This window comes from Vanacampus margaritifer, chromosome 7 (genome assembly GCF_051991255.1).
Source record: "Vanacampus margaritifer isolate UIUO_Vmar chromosome 7, RoL_Vmar_1.0, whole genome shotgun sequence".
Taxonomy (NCBI): domain Eukaryota; kingdom Metazoa; phylum Chordata; class Actinopteri; order Syngnathiformes; family Syngnathidae; genus Vanacampus; species Vanacampus margaritifer.
The window spans coordinates 26,678,548-26,697,648 of NC_135438.1; the positions used below are offsets into that span (position 1 = coordinate 26,678,548).

At 41.2% G+C, this 19,101-nt stretch overlaps 1 protein-coding gene across 2 annotated transcripts in view; it reads left to right on the forward strand.

Moving 5' to 3' along the window:
- The first annotated feature begins 239 nt into the window (after positions 1-239).
- LOC144055055 (uncharacterized) overlaps positions 240-19,101 on the forward strand; it is a 91,618-nt gene continuing 72,756 nt past the window's right edge. For both annotated transcript variants that reach the window (XM_077570681.1, XM_077570680.1), the window contains exons 1-2: positions 240-378; positions 18,188-19,101. The exon at positions 18,188-19,101 is cut by the window's right edge and continues 720 nt beyond it. In XM_077570681.1, coding sequence (XP_077426807.1) covers positions 18,517-19,101 — 585 coding nt within the window. In that variant the 5' untranslated portion in view covers positions 240-378; positions 18,188-18,516. The remainder of the gene's footprint in view (positions 379-18,187) is intronic.

Below are 19,101 nucleotides of genomic sequence, written 5' to 3' on the forward strand. Positions count from 1 at the left end.
GTTGAGTTCTGCATTCAATGCTTTGTATTGGAAAGTGTGAAATGAATAAAAATGATTTAAAAAAATAAATAAAAATAAAGAGGTCCACATGAGCATCGAGGTGTCCACATGTCCCTGCACGCCACGGAATCTGCTACATAGGAAATAAAGCCGTTTTGACTATCACTCTATATCACAAGGTGGCGGTAATGCGTATTGAAAGCCTTTTCCTACCACCAATAAGCGAGAATAAAATATCTCATTGACGTCAAGCGAAAACGAGGAAGCAGAAATAGAACTTGGAAGACCAGACGAGGATCAAGACGTTCTTACAAACGCGGTTAGTTTCCACTTGGTAACGTAACGGCAACCATCTCTGACATCGTTCAGTGCGAAAAGGTATTTGAACCCTCAATTTGTGGATACTCATATGTTTCAAGTGTGTGTAAAATACCACGGAATCGAATGAAAGCGATTCCCACCGAGTTCGCATTTTAAAATGGCCGTTTTGTTATCGCGGTGTTTTTTATGGTTTGGATATTTTTTGCGATTAACCTTGGTATTTTTTTTAATACATTTGTTTCCCTTTTAATAGCGTTTGAGTTTTAAGGGTGCACTGCGCTCCTATATTAAGGTTGCGTACGGTAACTCGTGGGCGTTGAGACGTTTATCATATCAGCATCATTATGGACATAAAGCATACTTCTATATTTGTCTATCAATTTAAAAGAACACAGGACGCTGCTGCAAAAATAAACATTTGGACAAGGGTCAAGTTGGCTGGCTCATATCGCAGTGGTTGTTTTGCCGTAACCGGCACCTCGCCACCTATCGCTGTCGTAAAACCCCCCAAAACAATCGTTGTCGTGAATCACGCGAGAACTGCAACTACACGCACGCACACGCACACACACCACACAAAATAACAGCAAGGCATTTTTACACTTCTACAAGCCAACTATGTCAGTCTCACATATCAGAAACATAAATAATTTGAGACCTCTTCACATAACGTCTGATTGGCGTATTAAAGTCCTTCAAGGTTGCTAAGGAAGCAAACTCTGACTACAATTCAATTTGAAACAAAACAAGGGATGGTTTTCTATTTCCATTCGAGAATGTGGTATTTAACCATTATTATTATTATATTGTAAAGTCTCCTTACTTCGATTGGTACATTAGTCAAACCATAAAGTATTTGGTTCAGATTTAGTTTTTGTACTTTATCCAATTTAATTTCCATCCATAATGTTACATTCTTCCAAAATTCCTTTGTTATACTAGAAAGAGAGATATAAGAGAAAAATAAATGATCAATTGTTTCCTCCTCTCGATCTCAACAACCGCATGGCTCCACTGCAAACCCAACCTGCTTTTCTCAACATAGATGCTACTGGGTGATAACTAGTGATGCACTGAATATTCGGCCACCGAAAATTTAAAATAAAATAATATTCAAGCCGAAAGAATATGACAGAAAGAGGATGTTCTGGTGATGTAGGCAAACCCCCGCTGCAAGCAAGTGTCTGTTTGAATTAAACACCGAATAATGGAGTGAGTGTCCGCCTTGCCGCTCGCTGGGGTTTGTGAGTACCGGCAGCTTCATCGTGCACACCGGAGAAGGAGAGGGTCGCCTGGTAAACTGTCAAAAAATAGAGCGCTGCCAAGTACTGCACTACAGGTGAGCCCCTCTTTCTCCTGCAGCGCCTTCCTTTTTTTCTTTGATGAGAGCCCCTCGAGCGCTTCCACTTTTTTATGTGCATTCTGGTAGCCGTGCTAAATACTTTATTTAATGTAACCGCTTTACAAACGTTATTAAATTCTCTTATAGAGCTCATGTTTGCTAAGGACACAGGAACCGTTTTAAAAACTTTATTATGTTCTATAGAGCTTTTTATTTTAGATTTTCTCTCACATTCTTCCAAACTTCAAATTCACCATTTTCATCTAATATATCAATAACAACGATAACGTTTTTTTCTTAAGCCATTCTTGAATAAACAGTCTATTGTTTTTAAACTGCCTTTATCATACACTTTTTTTCTTTTATATATAGTGGGTTTTGTTGCCAAATGAATTAATATAAAGGGAATCCTCGAGTTACGTAATATGCGACCTACGTCGTTTTGATTTTACGCTGCCCGTGCCTTGTCCGTAGCACCTTCTTTCTCATTAATTTTCCACAGTAATCACGCCATTTTAAAGTTATTTAAAGTTGTGTTGTTGTTACCTCCAGCAATGGACGTCCATCGAGCAGGTTGGCTCGCTATCAGGCGCGTCACATTTCCGTGATTAAATTTGAATTAGCTCCGCTCTGCCGTCCGTCAACAATGAATGTCCGTGCGGAAACACGAAATATTGGTTCCGGCTCTTCCGGGTCATGCAAATATGTTTTTTAAAACGACTGTACAAATTATTTTGATGAAAATATCGACTTTAGTGGTGAAATCCGACTTAAGTCGAAATTCGGGTTACATCGCCAGCATAGGAACGGAAATTAGCCGTAACTCGAGGACTCCCTGTATTACTATATTAGTCTTTTTGATATTTTGTGGCGTGACATAAAGTGAATAACAAGTAGGGATGTCCCAATCCCATTTTTTTGCACCCGAGTCATCTGATTTTGAGGATCTGCCGATACCGAGTCCCGATCCGATACCTCTGCAAAGTATTAAAGCGAAAAAAGAGTGCTTCCAATTTTTTGGTTTCTTTTAACAAAACCATCCCAATAAGTTTAGGTGGTGCCATCAGAGGTGCACAAAATAAGGTTGCAATTACATTTAAATTTCCTGTCTTACATAAATACACATATATAAAAAAAGTACTTGAAATTCCACTTATTGCTGTAACAAAAACAAATCTTAAAATATCAAATCAATTTTACGGAGTGCAAATGAAACTAAAGTGCTTTACTCTACTTCAAATTAAGCCACAAAAAAGAAAATCCCATTTCACTGTAATGTGTATGTAATACAGCCAAAGTAGTCTACTATTGAACTGACGAGACAGTTTCACTTCAGTGGTGGAACAGATTGTGGCACAACATTCAAGTAATTATAAAACAAACATGAATAAAAAAAATTATTGCAAGGCACTTTTTTTTTTTTTTAACCAAAACAAGTTTTGTTAACAACATTTGCTCTTACTTCTTACTCTGTCTTTGGCTTCACAATGATGTGGATAGTTATTTTTTTTTTTAAAGAAAATTAGCATTTCTACCATACCAGGGGAGAGACGATTCTTTTTTTTCATCAAGGATATTATTATCACAGCATTCAATGCCTTGCTTGTCTTTGTATCTTGGATCCACTAAAGTGGCAATGCAGTACAATAGCTCCTTTTCTACCTCCGAAATGCGGGTCTCCACAGCCGCTAGCAGAGTGATTTACATGTTTCTCACACACTGGTCAGCGGTCTGCACCATGAGAGCACACGTTGTAGGGCTATTAAATATAAGGTTTATTAAATCAGAATGATATAAGATAACAAATAACGTCTTTGTAAAATATTGAACACAAAACCAACCTATTATGGCAGGGATTACATCTGCTGCAGTTGCAGTCTCCTTGCTCACATCCCTCGTCAGCTCTTCAAAAGGAGACTACACCTCAGCTGTCTTCTCCATCAAGGTCCACTGATTTGGTCTCACCATGGCTGGGAAGCCGTGGTCAGCAGCATAGATGCTGAGAGTCCTTTTTTACTCCAGAAGGCTTTGTAACATATAAAAGCTGCTGTTCCATCTAACTTGCACATCCTGCTGCAGGTGCTTAATTTCCATCTTCAAGTCAATCTTAGTATCTTCCAGACGTGAATAGGCCAAGGGCGAATGTTTGGAGTGTTCCACAATTTTTCTCGCATTTGCCAGTGTGTCTGCGATGCTACGCTCAGAGAGCAAACCCTCGTGCACGACAAGCTTTAAGTATGTGAGCGAAACAGCCCAGACTTGGTATCCTATATCATCCATGGCTTTCTTCATATTTCGCGGATCGTCCCGCAAAATTACATGCACCCGTTTCCTTCTTTATTCCCCAAGTGATAAGCATCCTTTCTATCACCTCTTTAACATGCTCCGCTGTATGCGATCCACAAAGGTGCTGGGCATGCAGTTGCACGCTGTAAATTAAAACTAGCGTCAACCCATTGCGCTGTGGGACTGAGAAGTGACATTGGGCACACGGACAAAGTCCAAATGTCCGTTGTAAACTCCAAGGCAGGCACGTCTCGTGAAACAACGAGCAGGTGATCAGGTACCTCCTTGTCAAGACCAGGGAGAACTTTGTCGCAGAAATAGTGACAAGAAGGTATCTCTTACCGCCGCAGCTCATCCAATGCGATGAATTGAGCTATCATGTTTGTGATTTTCTTGTTTTTTTCACTATCCTTGGCCATTTTTTTCTTTGTTCTGCAAAGTCTGTTTCAGCGTCGGTTGACTCAATGCCGTCTTTACTACTTGCGTGGCTGCAGTAACCTCAGCGTGGAGTGCTGGGTGTTTGTATTTCAGGTGGCTTATTAAATATGTTGTATTAAACGCACTCCTGTTCTTGCAACTTGCTTACATTACAAGTTGCCGTTAGACTAGTGCCGCTTTCCAAGTCAAAATATTTCCACACCGCTGACATCGTTGCTGCTACGACATGAAGTTAGGTTTCGGCCACAACTACCAGAATATTCTCCGCTTGCTTTGTTTACTTCCGGTGTTGAAGGCTGTGTAGCGATGTCGCATAGTTAATTTAAAACATTTTGTTTGGCAATATGTTTACCTCTGGATGATTTTGTTGCTTTGTCGCCCCTAAAATAATAATAAAAATGAAAACCCGATGATTTTCTCCCGATACCGATCAGCTGAAAATGACCTGCTCTAAATTCGGTTTCCGATCACGTGATCGGCACATCCCTAATAACAAGGGTATGCTAATTTTGAGATACCTTCTGATTTTGATATTAAATTCCTAGCCAATATGGTCAGATCCCTAGTTAACCAGTGATTTAGACTTTAAGTAATGTTTTCATTTTTTCCCCTTATATTTTTAGATTCTTGTAATTCTGCATCTCTCGTAATGTTAATGCCCAAATATCTTCTTCATCGGAATGGATTCTAAGCTTGTGTACAAACAATCATAGAGTGGTATTAATTCATATTTTTTAAGATTAAGCCGAAGGCCTGTTGCCTGACAAAACTTTGAGATTAAGGTCTTTTGGAACATCACTTAATCTTTTAAAAATATTAGTGTCATCAGCAAACTTTTATGCCCTCTAACTCTTGATTATTTATGATAAGATAAGCCATTAATTGTGTGCGAAGTAGAGGTGGGTGATCTTGCAAAAATGAATATCACGATTTTTTTAAATTATAAAATCACAATTTAGATTTTATCACAATGTCTTTTAATTAATTAATATGAACTACAAATTAAATTTGAGTAGTATTGAATAACTAGAAAAATTCCCGCGGAAATTTTGAATGGGACTGCTGACTCTTGCCAGGTGGAAAGACGCTTGTAGTACTTGTAGTAGTAGTAGTACTTGTACTTGTAGTTGTATTAATTTTAGTAATAGTAAAATGGCCAAGGTGGGCGAGAGGGAGAGAGTCCTTGGCGTACCTAATCAATTAGCCAAGATGGCCGCCGCCCTGGGCGAGCGGAGTGGCGAGAATCCAGGGCGTACCGAATCAATTGGCCAAGATGGCCGCCGCCCTGGGTGGGCGGAGTGGCGAGAATTCTGGGCGTACCTAATCAATTGGCCAAGATGGCCGCCGCCCCGGCTGGGCGGAGGGGAGAGATTCCTTGGTGTACCTAATTAATTGGCCAAGATGGCCGCCGCGCTGGGTGGGCGGAGGGGAGAGAATCCTTGGTGTACCTAACTTATTGGCCAAGATGGCCGCCGCCCTGGGCGAGCGGCGTGGCGAGAATCCTGTGCGTACCTAATTAATTGGCCAAGATGGCAGCCCGTACATAGGCCAAGCCTTGAGTACACCAAGACAAAAAGGGGGTGAGTTGAGCTCAACAGTAAGAGAGATGATTGGCTGAGGCAGTTGCTATGCAGAAGTGAGAGACCAGGCAGTATAGCTAAAAAAGCACTATTTAAATATCAGTGGATTCCATTGCATAAAATAATAATAATGTGTTATATTTGTATTGTTAAGTATTTAAAAAAAAAAATGCAAACGATTGAAATCGGTCAAGAAATGTGGAAGTTAACCATAATCAACATAAACTAAAAGTATCTTACTGTCCCTTTAAGAAACCTGCACATTCACGCACACACATTTGATTTTAACTTGTTGGACACATTTGACTTGGAGACGTCGCGCACACACATTCAACTGAGATACGCACACCTCGAACAAAAGCCTCTCACGACTTAACGATTCAAGATGCAGATTCCAGAAATAGCTCGTTAGAACGGCAAGGGTTCGGGGAACGCGAGCATGTTCTCATTTTTGTAATCGGATGAAAAATGACCAAATGAGAGCAGGTTGAAAACTTATGATTTATCAAAAATGAAGAGAAAAAGGCGCCGAAATTAACATGGAAAAGATAGGCGAGAAAGTCCGACTTCTCCTCGCTTAAAGTGAAAATAAAGGTACTAAATGACATCTTAGCCAAATAAAAGTGGGTTTGTCTGAAAGAAAACCCTTGTCACTACAAAATGTGAGAATTTAAAGTCTAGTGAGCAAAGATTGTGGCCATGGTGACGAGTTGAAGTGAAACTTTTGGAAATAGATTTTTTGGTTCCCGCCACTCTGGGGCTAATTGCTCCACTCTAGCACACGCAATACACACCAATGTTAAAAGGCTATTTGTTTCCCTTTCGCTCACTGTCTTTGAATCCGCACAGGGGGGGAGAGCTTTCATTCCTTAATTTTTTTTCTGAGCTAAAGATGGGAAAAATTGCTACAAAATGAGCTAAAATTCATATCGGTCGGTTAACGTATGCGCGCGCAGCGTGTCTTGGAAAAAGGTGCTTGATGTGTGATTTTGTCTTTCCTTTTCCCATTCATTTCAATGGGACTTTTTTTGGGAATTTTTTGGGAATAGCGTCGCCATGATAACTCGGAATTCTTAGATAAATAATGCTGCAGCGAGTCAGATCGAGCCGCATCGTTTGATACCTCATTTGTGCTGGTGCGATCTACGGTACGGGCCGCATTTTTGCGGAAAATAATAAACCCTTTTTCCCTTTTTCTAGGATAGTAATATGTGCCCGCTTGCTCCGCTCAGCAGTCCCATAATTACTAGGCTCGTAAGACTACACTTATTAGTTTGTGAAAATGATCACTTTAATAAGTACAGTAATTTCTGGACTACAAGGCACACCTGACTATAAGGCGCGCTAGCTAAATTTGGGGAATATTTGAGTTTGTTACACACACAAACCGCACCCGGCTGTAAGCCGCAGGTGTTTTAATGTTACAGCACCGGTTTCCCGCTACTTTCTTTTCCATAATGAGGGCGCAAATTGTCTCACTCTCGTTCTGTCTCTCCTACTGTATTTGGGTTCACTTGGTTTGGTTTGCTCTGCCTGACGCTCTTGCACTTCCTTTATAGTGCGCCCTCTTGTGATCTGATGGACAAGCCGCACCTTTGTATTAGCCGCAGGGTCGAATGCAAGTGAAAAAAGTAGCGGCTTATAGTCCAGAAATTACTGTAACTTTTTGTAAAGAAAAATATTAATTATAAAGCAGCAAATCAATAACAAAGGTCAGAGTTCTGTTTTCAAGTAGTGTATTCAAAACAGTGAATGTCTTAAAGTGCACACAACTTGGCTGGTATAAAGTCGTGGTAAAAAAAAAAAAAGGAGAGAGAGTAGAGAGGAGCACGTAAACACAAAGTTAAAACAAATTGCTGACTGTAGCAAAGTAAAAAGCACCTTTTTTTATTTTTTATAAGTGAAGGTCAATATTGTAACAAGTTAACAACCCTTGTGAGTGCTTCGCATGTTATGTAGTTTCCGATGGTCTGAACGAGCCTTGAATGCAACACTTTTCTTTTTTTTTTTAAGCTACGCATGTTTGCGTGTTGTTTTGGCATGGACTGGTAACTTTTGCAAATTGGTATTACGGTGTTAGTTCGCCGCTTGACCTCATCATTTTACAAAAGCTACAGGTCGCTTGTAAAAAAAACAAACACAAAAAGCCTGTACAGTTTGTATTTTTTGTGCCACTATTTCTCGACTATTTGCAACTTACAACTTGGCAGCTTGTAACGCGGATCCAATGTCATGCGACGTGAGTTTGCTGAACGCTTCTGTGACGGTCGGCTGTTTTGGAGCCGCAGGTATGAGCTGTTGTCGCTGCTAGTTATTAGCTTGGCTCTTTTTATATTTTGCGGGACGCTGCCGTTTCAGGTGATGGAGGTTCATAGTGTTGCCATAACTTGTCTTCATCCTCGCCATGCACACTTTGCATATGATTTTCGCCTGCTCTTTGTTGTTTGGCGTGAACCCAAAACAGTTGCATTATGGACGATGAATTTCGTAACAAAGTCGCTCCTCCGCCATAATGCGCTTGTTTTGCTGCATTCACACCAAAACCGGAAGGAGGCGTTTCGACGACGCGTTTGCATTGTAGCCAATGTACTTCGCGCGGACCGGAACAAAAGTGCGTGGGGGTGGCGGCGCGGAGGTCGCGTTAACTCTTTGACTGCCAACCGTTTTCAGAAAAGGGATGCTGTGGGTGTCAGCTGATTTAAGCATTTTGACTGATCTTTCAAGGTCCACAGAAAATTTTGTGTTTGGACTATGGAAACACACATTACTACCAAATGAAAGATTGAAATCTCATCTTTCATCAGAAAAAAAAGTTTGTTTCTACCTTATTCGGTTTTTCAGTAATCAACAATAGAAAATGGTTAGTTTCACCCAAATGCTCTGTTTTGGACCAAAATACGGAGAAATCAAGCTTTTTGTGAAACAATATTTCATGCACTCTAGTGAATTTGACACCTTTTTTTTTCCATGAATGATGCCACAAACACTTAAACCGTGCTTTACTTCTGTAAAACACTACCACCAACAATGAAAAAGTGTTTTTTGATAGCAAAATACGTTTATTTACATTCAACAGTGTAACAATTTGACAAAACAATTTGGCAAACTATTTACAAATGTGTGCAACTGTGGTACTATTTACAATTGTGTGGATGTTGCACAACAGATTAGTTTCACTGCGATTGCCCCTTCGCGTGCAGACCCTACACTTTCTTGCCGGCCTTTTTTTCCAGGGAATAGCAGGTATATACTGCAGTGTGTGTTTGGCCATGTTGCCATCAAGCCTACTCTCAGGATCATGACGGTGACCTGGTGTTACGTCTGGCTTCCTCATGTGCTTCAGTTCCAATACCGAGTGGTAGATGTTCTGATCCATCTTATCCACTCCATTCATGGTGGCATCGTAGTCCAGAACCAGTGTCTTCTCTGTGATCAGACTGTACCCACTTCTCCGATGAATATGCATTGGACTCGGGGTACTCGTCCGATTGAACGTCCGCCTGTGCAGAAGTGCTCTGTTGTGCACCGCGTTTTCCGGCGGTAGCATCGCTAGCTGGTGAGGCTTTACGACGTGATCATAGCCGCCGCGTCAACGCTTCCAACTTCGGCGTCAACCTCGGAGTCACCATCATCATCATCGTCGTCATCAATGTGCTCTTTAGCATTGGTCGATGCTTTTCGTCTTTGAAAAAATTTGCACAAGCGTGAGTTGCTTGCAACCGGTCACCATTTTCGCTTCCTCAGCCATTCTCCCCTCAACACTCTAGCTCCGCCTCACGTCTTCTATTGACGCCTTCCCAATCTTGTCCAAAGAGAGTCATCGCTGCCATCTAGTGCCCAAAAATAGTCATTATACTAACTCGATCTGCTCGATACTTTCAGCACAGCTGGCCAAGGCTTTCCTCCACCCCCCCCCCAAAAAAAAACATAGTTAACGTCTTTTAACGTTTTTGGCAGCCCTCATTTGGATTTTACTAAACGTTTTTGGCAGTCAAAGAGTTAAGAGCGCTGGGATGCGGTGCGGTGCAGCGAAACCCGCACATTCGTAACGAAAATCTGCACACTTGCATGTTCGCCAAAGTTGATTTTTTTTTACTTTTTTCGCATTTCGCTTCGCGGTAGCCAATCAGCTTTGAGTACCGGCTACGTCACACACAGCGTCCTGTCTGTTGTCACCTGGAGCTAGCCAGCCGGGACCGAATGATGAGCAAGGAAGTAGCATACAAGTGTTAGTAAGTGTATTTACTTGCTGTTGAACTGTACCAAGGTAGCAGCAGTGTTTATCATCCATGCCAAAGCTATTTAGCGCAACTGCCAACCGCCGCATTGTCACTAAAATAGCGTACCTCTAAAAAGGCACTGCTAGCGAAAATAGTCCCCCGGCTGTGTAGTCCCAGGCAAGAAGTGGAAGTAGTCGGCGGTGCTCTCTTTTTGTTGACTCGCTAAAGTACTTTATGTCCACCGAGGGACACGCCTCCTCCTCTCCGGTGTGTACGAATACGTGAATGAGCGGCAATCGTTCCAAAAAACTCCACGCGGTGAAACGCTAGTGAAGGAAGCGTTCCAAATCGCCTTTTCGGTTTTGGTGTAAATGTAGCATTTGTTTGTGGAAAACGCAGTTGGGGTGATGAAGAGAAAGTGTGTGCAGTACTTGGCCACACTGATTGACTGTCAAATTTGGGCAGGCTGCATGGCTGGCTTTTTCAGCCAGTGGCAGAAAATGAGCTGACAGTCAAATTGTAGTGAAATGACAATCGTGAGCCCTTCATTTCGTCACACGATTTAATATCGTCATATCGCCCACCCCTAGTGCATAGTATGAATAATTTCGGTGAAATTGGACATTCTTGTCTAATACCACAAGATGCATCAATTCTTGGTGTGACCCAGGTGTAGTGCAACATAACTGTAAATTTCCTTGTAAAAAATATTTATTATATTGCAACATTTTTCTCCACATTCAAAACTTTTCAGGGATTCTGTCAGAAATTTATGCTCAATAGAGTCACCTTGAGATAGCGGTAAGTGTTTCCGTGTTTAAAACTATTGATAGCAATAGTGCTAGCATTAGCTAAAGTATTTAGCATGGCCACCGGGATGCCGGTGAAAAAGTGGAAGCGTTCAAGGGGCTCTCAGACTCAAGCTCTTATTTTTATTTTATTTTTTAAACATTTTTAAGCATATGTTAATTGAACAACTTTTAGGGCGATGCACGGCACAGGAACCAATGTGCATTTCACGGACCGTCGGAAAACATACTTTGCTGAGAACCTTAGGGCCCAACAATGCCTTCCACTTCAGCAGCCTCACATGAACTCAACTCAATAACTCCTCAACCATCTAAAATCAAAATCAAATGAGTACATAATGCACATGTTCCTTCACCTGGTTCATTTAAAAAATGCACAGTTGTCCAAAGAATAAAATGTAACATAAATGGTTCATAACAACCTTCTTAAAATTAAAGCTCTGCAGAATGCACAGTTAAATAAAAATATATCTTCAATAGGGGCAGGCGATATGGGCTCCAAAAAAAATCTTAATATTTAAAAAAAACTAACGGTATTTTGACGATGTTCTACAAGAAAATTTTTGATCTTGTAAATCTGCACTCGCTAGACAAAATAATTATTGACAGCGTTTTGAATAACTGCTCTTGTTTTTATTTAAATTTGCTCAAAACATTTTACAACAATATTCTACGACACCATTTAACAATGAAAGCTTTATTATTATTTTCAGGCTATTTGGGTTTTCATAAATTTTTCTAAATCTTTGTCAATTAAATGTCTTTTATTATTCCATAATAACAGATATGGTAAATGGACTACTTTTTATATTTAACGCTTTTAACTACACCATATGGTACCCAAAGCGCTTTAATGCCTCACATTCACATAATCACTTTTTAATCTGCATTAAGTACTGCCAAATATTAAATAAATCAGAATGACAAAAGGTGTTTACTACAGCAGTCGGAATTGGGGGGTGGGGGGTTGTGTGTGTGTGTGTGGGGGGGGGGGTATATGGTGATTTGATGGTGATGGAACGAATATACTGGAAGAGAAAGCCAGTATCCTGCATATATTTGTAACAACAAGAAATACAGCCGCAATCTTTTGACAGGCAGTTTCCAAAGTTGTCCTGCACTTAAATACACGCGATATAGTCGCAAGCGTGTAAAAACTGAATATTAAGGCAATATGGAACATCCGGTCAACTTTTACTCTCTTGCATAACGGCAGCTTTCGCAAGGCATCGCCAAAGTTTACTTGCTTTGTCAATGACGGTGTGTGTTAGCTCAATGCAGTGAGTTTTTTTTTCATTTTATTTTTATTGAGTTCGGCTGCTTTACTTATCTTTTCTTTAACGGTAGTCGTCCATGTGAAATCACAAAGTAACGGAATCCTTCATATGGTCAGAGGTGGAACAGAAGTGCTTTTCACGGCCAGCGTTTGCCGGCACACGTTACGATGTTATTTTGGTATTGTCAACCCCAAATCATTTCCAGGTTTGGGACGTGGACTTCAGTCTTGCTAAGTTTCTATTAAATTATTAGTTGCTAAAACAAGACTTCGATTCCATGTTCTCACTTGTAAACACTTCCGTCCCGTCTTCGAATGTCGTCGAATGTAGGCGTATCACTTCCTCTTCTTCACTTACTCCTATTTTGCAGCCATCAATTGAGCCGTTTCCCCCCCATTTAGAGATGGTATTAAAACTCGATAATGTCTGATGTTATCGATGACGATGATTATCGCCCACCCCTAATCGTCAATAAAAATAGCCTATAAAATGTAACAGTCATTTTTTTCCTGAGTTCTATTCACAAGAAAAGTGCAATAAACTTTTTTTTTTTATAGCTATAAATGTTTTACTGAAATCTAATTACAGAATTTCTTCCCCTTTCAGACAAATGACAGATGCAAATAAGGATAATTACAAAAGACCAAGTGTGACAAACCCTAACTTGTTGACAGTATACGACTGGGGCTCCTGCAGCATGCAGCTTCAAACGCTTCATACTGTTTTAGACGATGGAAAGGATTTGTAGTGCTTACACGTTCCACCCCTTGCAAGAACTTGTCTATCGCACTCAGCTCAGTATCCACTGAGTGCATTCTCGCTAGCTGGTGGCTAGCCACTCGTTCTCATTGCTAACACTAGCTCCTCGTTGTCGGGCTGCTCGCTGGCTCACTCGCCGTCGCTCACCTGTCCGGGCCTGCTGGGCATTGTTAGCTGGGCCCAGTGTTTCTCACACCATGTTAATACTTGGGTGGGCCACCCAAGTAAACTGGCCACCACCGAAGAAGTTTTCGAGAAAATGTAAAAAAAAATAAAACGTGTCACGACTAGAGGAGACGTAGTAACATGACTGAGCTCCTGCCGGTGTCCACCAACCCAAATAGATTTCAAATCTGCGGGAAACTGCCCTTGCATTTGTTGTTTCGGCAATTTTGCTGCTTTAAATGATATAACGCCTGGATTTGCGAAGTATTTATTTGCAGCCCTTGCACGACCTGCGGCGCATGCGCACAAGGTCGCCAAGTACGGCAACTGCACTAGGGCAAAATATGTAGGTGACGTTAAACTTCGGTTAAAATTACACATATACATATGATAAAACAAGTAACACTGATACTTACACTTATAAAGACATTTTTTTAGCAATGGTAGAAGAATTACCCAACCTGGCGATAGCCAGATTGATATTGGGATTCACTCAAGGGAGTGAATCCACAATGTCAATCTGGGACTGCTCTATGGTGATTTGCTTGGGAAAGGCGAGACATGTACAATACTTCGAGCTGATTGGACGATGTGCACGTTTGTTTTGACCAATCACGGCCACAGATGAAAATGTCGTCTTCATTCTCGTCTTTACCAGATAAAAATGCACAAAGCGCCTCTTGTTCAACATTTAACAAGGAAACGGTGAGTAATTCTACAAGAACAGAATTAATTGCAGTGTCCATTCGTCCATGTTAGGTGTGTTTCTTTGCTCCGGCGTGGGCGATGGCTTCCTGGTTTCGTCAAAGCTGAATATCACGCCCCAAACACAATGTTGCTCTGTGATGGTCCGAACTTAACCTTGCTCTCGCAAGATGTATTCATTCTCACGGTATTTGTGAGTTCACAAACTCCAGATAACCCGTCTTGTACCGCTCCCATTGATTTCCACCGATACGAACCACTGATGGTTCGGACCAATCACAGAGCGACATTGTATTTGGGGGCGGGATATGCAGCTGTGATGAAAACAAGAAGCGCTGAAGCCGTGGGAAGAAATAAACCAAACATGGCGACACCAATGGACAAATGCGTGGACGCAGCAATTAATTCTGTTCTTGCTGAATTGATCTCTTGTATCCGCGTATCAACATTGCAAAACCGAAAACAAACTCAATGCCATGATATTAGCTAGTCACAACAGTCGCATGTCGGTGACGACATTTTCATCTTTTGCCATGATTGGTCGAAACAAAAGTTAGGAAGACATGCACACGTTTCTGCTTCGTCCAGTCAGCTCGAAGTGTTGTACAGCATGCCCCGCCTTTACCGAGCAAATCAATGCAAAGCAGTCCCAGACTGATATTGTGGAGGACTCTCTCAAGTGAAGCACAAATCAATCTGGCTATTGCCAGGCTAGTCCGAACTAGGGTTGGGGAAAAAAGTCGACCAAGTCGGTTGGGTCGACCACAAATATTGGTCGACGTAATAATGCAAGCTTTTAGTGAGGTACCGAATATTCGGCCACCAAAAATAAATAAAATTAAAGCAGCAAGAATATGGCCGAGGTAGGATGTTGTGGTGACGCAGGCAAAAAAACGCTGCAAGTAAGCGTCTGTTTGAATAAAACAGCAAACGCGGGGGTGAGTGTCCTCAGCAGCTCCCGGGTGTCATTGCGCACACCGGAGGAGAGGGGCGTTGCTTGGTGCAGAACATTTAAGACAGAACTGCCGTGTACTGCGGTACAGGTGAGCCATTCTTACTCCTGCAGCGGCTTCCCCTTTTATTTATTTTCTTTTTTATAAGAGCCCCTTGAACGCTTCCACGTTTTCACCGGCATCCCGGTGGCCGAGCTAAATACTTTAGCTAATGCTAGAACTATTGCTATCAACAGTTTTAAACACACACTATCTCCGGGTGACTAGAGACCTGTACAGGACGTTGTGTGTGACTTTGCAATCCGTTTCTGAAGCCGATTGGCTGGTGCGAACAAATGTATTTATTTGTAAACGTTGGTGAATATGTGACTGTGCGGATTTTAAGTGCGCCGCACCTTGTCCAGCCGCACGCATCCGTGCCCGCCTGTGCGAACTACATTGACTATAAAGTGCAATCGCACCGCCAGAAAATTCTCAACCCTGGTCTGGTGTTTAATGTACCATGAGCCAACATCTCTGCGGTGTGGGCACATTTCAATTTATATTGTGCTTTGTTAAAAAGTTAAAGTGCTAAATGAATATTTTATAATAATATTTTAATTCATTATAATAAATGCAATGATAGTACAAATTGGCAATTTTTCTTCTTCGCCGTTTCGGTTTTCGGCCAAGCATTTTTAATTTTCGGTTTCGGCCCAAAAATTTCATTTCGGTGCATCCCTAATTTTAAAAAACATATTTGCGGCACCTGGAAGTTGCCGGAGGCCCAGAACCAATATTTCCTGTTTCCGCATGGGCATTTATTGCTGACGTACTCCAACCGGCATTCACCACTACTAACTAAGATGCTTCTTAGGGTTTGTTTGTGGTCTCTTTAAACTGAAAAGGGACAAAATTAGCATTGCTACATGTCTTATGTTTGTAACAAAAAATCCGCATCAAAATCGCTAAATAAATAAAAGAGCTCTAATGAATTTATTAGCGTCTGATACACGTAAAATGGTGGCCCTAGGTGCGTCAGCAACAGAAAGGCGGCATTTATTATAGCATAGAGCAGACTCCACCCGATACGGCTACTCCGCTGAGTATTTTATTTTATTTTATTTTTTTACTCCAAGTAGCATGCAACTAGGCTATCCAGAATTTGCCGTACTGACTATTATGCCATGGTGTTTTACGCCACCAAATGTGCAATAACCAAGCCAACTTGACCCATTTGGCCATAATGCACTTAACAACAGACGCAAGGGAGTTTTCACTTTGCAAACACGGACGCTGGCGGTAGAAACTAACTCACTTTGTGACGTTTATGGATTTGAATGGGATGGAACCCAAAGAAAAACATCAGGGTGACGGCGCGGGATCCTTAAGCATAAGTAAGTTATTTGAAAAACCTTTCTGTGCGGTACGGTTAGTATGCTGCGTCAATGGCCATTGTAAGCTTCAACAACTCAATATGTTTAAACGAGACAAGCGAATACGTCAGGCTTAGTAAACATATGATGAAGATAAAGCACTATTTAAGTGCACTCCGTTTACCATTGGATATTTTGATCAAATTGGATTTTTCATATGTTGGACTATGAAGTGATTTTCAGGAAAAGTACAATAAGTGATTAGAGTTAATTCCGGGGTTAATGCTACTCACGATTGTTAATCGTTTAGCATAGGCTATTTTTATTGGTGTTTGTGCAATATGTGTATATATCTGCAGAAGATATGGAACAATGAGTATTTATATCCACTAAATTCAACTCGCATTCAACTTTAATGGACTTAAAAAATAAATATTTGAAAAAAAAAAAGTTTAAATCCATGGAATAATAGATAGGCTCGTCAATGTGAAAGTCGGATCGGTGGAAATCAACGGGCTCGGTACAAGATATTACAAGTATTCTCCGGAGTTTGTAAACTCACAAATACCGCCAGAATTCATCTTGCGGAGCAAGGTTAGGAATTACCATAGAATGCCGCCATTTTCCCACTCTTTTGGTCAACTCTGCAATGAATTCTGGGCAGCAAACTGCTGAAGTGTAGCAAGGTGACAGTACATTTAGGAGAACTGAGACACCCTACACACTCGCACAAGGGTGGAAGTGCAAGAATTGGGACAGGGCTATTGTTGACTAATGCAAATGTCTCTAACCTCCCCTTAAGCCCCCGTGTACAAAAGAGGATGGGCGGTGGCACTCGGGGCAGTGCACAAAAGATGAGGGGCGAGGTGCGCGGGGCAGTGCAGACAGGAGCACAGCAGCGCATATTTGAACTATATCGTATCAATATAGACAAAATAGTCTAATTCCATATCCCATTTAAAAATCTATCGATATAATTTTTATATAGATATATCACCCAGCCCTACTTTCCAGTAATCTTTTAACAATTAATGAAAATTGTATGTCAATATATTTTTCCTAAGGTACTGGTTTCTATGGAAATGTGAAAGATACAAAGACAAAAACTTTAAATTTGATTTTCTCAAAACTAGGGATTTCAACCTGGCAACATTAAAATTGCTGTAACTTTGTCAATTTTTTAGGTGCGTCTATGTATTATGTATATCACTTTAAAGGGAATTAAGTTTAGAATTACAATATATTCATATTTACATTTTTATTTTCTTGACCCCTGAAAACCCCTTTTGCCAAATAAGAGTAAAATGGCAACAACCAATTTCCTACAACGCGCACCTGATTTAACCTCACAAGCCAGATTGATAAATTGTGATTCACTCAAGGGAGCTTTTCACATTATCAATCTGAAACTCTACTCGGCAGATCCATACTGCAAAGGAAGGACTGACAATCATGGCAACAGATGAAAATGTCGTGTTCCATCTCGTCTTGGGGGGGGGCGGGGAGTACAGTACAAACATCTTTACCAAATAAAAATGTACGAAACGCCTCTTGCTGTTAAACACTCAACAAGGAAACTGTGAGTAATTCGGAATTCAGCTTGCTGGCAAGGTTACACTAGATTTAAAGCCTTAACAGCTCAATTTAGCCATAAAAAATATGCATATATGTTCAGATTGTCCAACTAAAGGTTTGACTGTGCTGAGGGCAATGACTGTGAATTATCCCGACAACCTACAGCTGTCAAACAGAGGGTATTTGTAATCTAAAATGGTGCACCACTACCCTCTGCTAGCGGTTGGGCTCATTACCACAAGTGCTTGCACTATAAAGGGCTGGCACATAATTATTTCTATGGTTCAAGAAGAAATTATTTTTACAAAAGATATAATTAAAAAGAGAATTAACCTCAGTTTCTTTGATGAAAATTAACACCTGTCTATGTATAATAGTATATTTCTGCTTTTCATCTCACAGCCACGCTGTGCGTACAGAATAATTTGCATCTTGCACGCACCCTTCATTTGGAGTCCATTTCAACCTTCTCCGGCACCAAAGTTACCAGAGGAATCCTTTTCACATTGGACCTGCTGCTGATGTCACTTATCATTGACATTCATGAGTAAATTTTTCTTGGATAGCTTTCCTTCCCTGTGATGACAATGGTTGGAGTATGGCTCTCAGAGCCACAAGCAGTTGACTGCTGAATTAGCACCTTGACAGATCCTTCAGAATTTTCTCAGTAGACTCTAATTCTAAAAAACAAATCTTACAACTACACAGAAATACAGTATACGCCTGCTGCTATGTATCGCCACAACCCCCAGTCACAAGGCCCCCAGTCTTTCACCAACACGCCAAGGACTGAAAATCATCATACTCATCAACCTCCAAATCAACATAAATCTCCTGCCTCGAACATGCAGTCTGGCTTCCTTTTGCCTCGCCCCACCCAGCTTCCGGATGAGCTGGAGTCAGCTCTGGCTATTCGTGGTGCCAGGGACACGGACCATCGACTAACTGATCACACAAATCGGCCAAATCAACATCGGAGCCAAGGCACAGTATCTGTAGTCAGTCAACATGGAGGCTACAGTTCTATCTCAACAACACTGACCTGTGATAATCAAACCAGCCGCCATCATTGTGCTGACTGGTCAAACTTCCAACCTCCAACTAAATTGTTTGCCAACGCATCTGTTGGCACCTACTCTCAGCAACTCCAAGGGCTTCACCAGCAGTCCCACAGCAAGCAAACTGGACCAGCCGTTCCGAGCTGGGTTTCAAGTGGCTCGTCTTCATCACAAGCTCAACAACCCCATAGTGTTGGGGATGGTCAGGGTTTGTATACACCTGAAAGCGCAGGAAGTATCTTGGCGAGCTTTGGACTA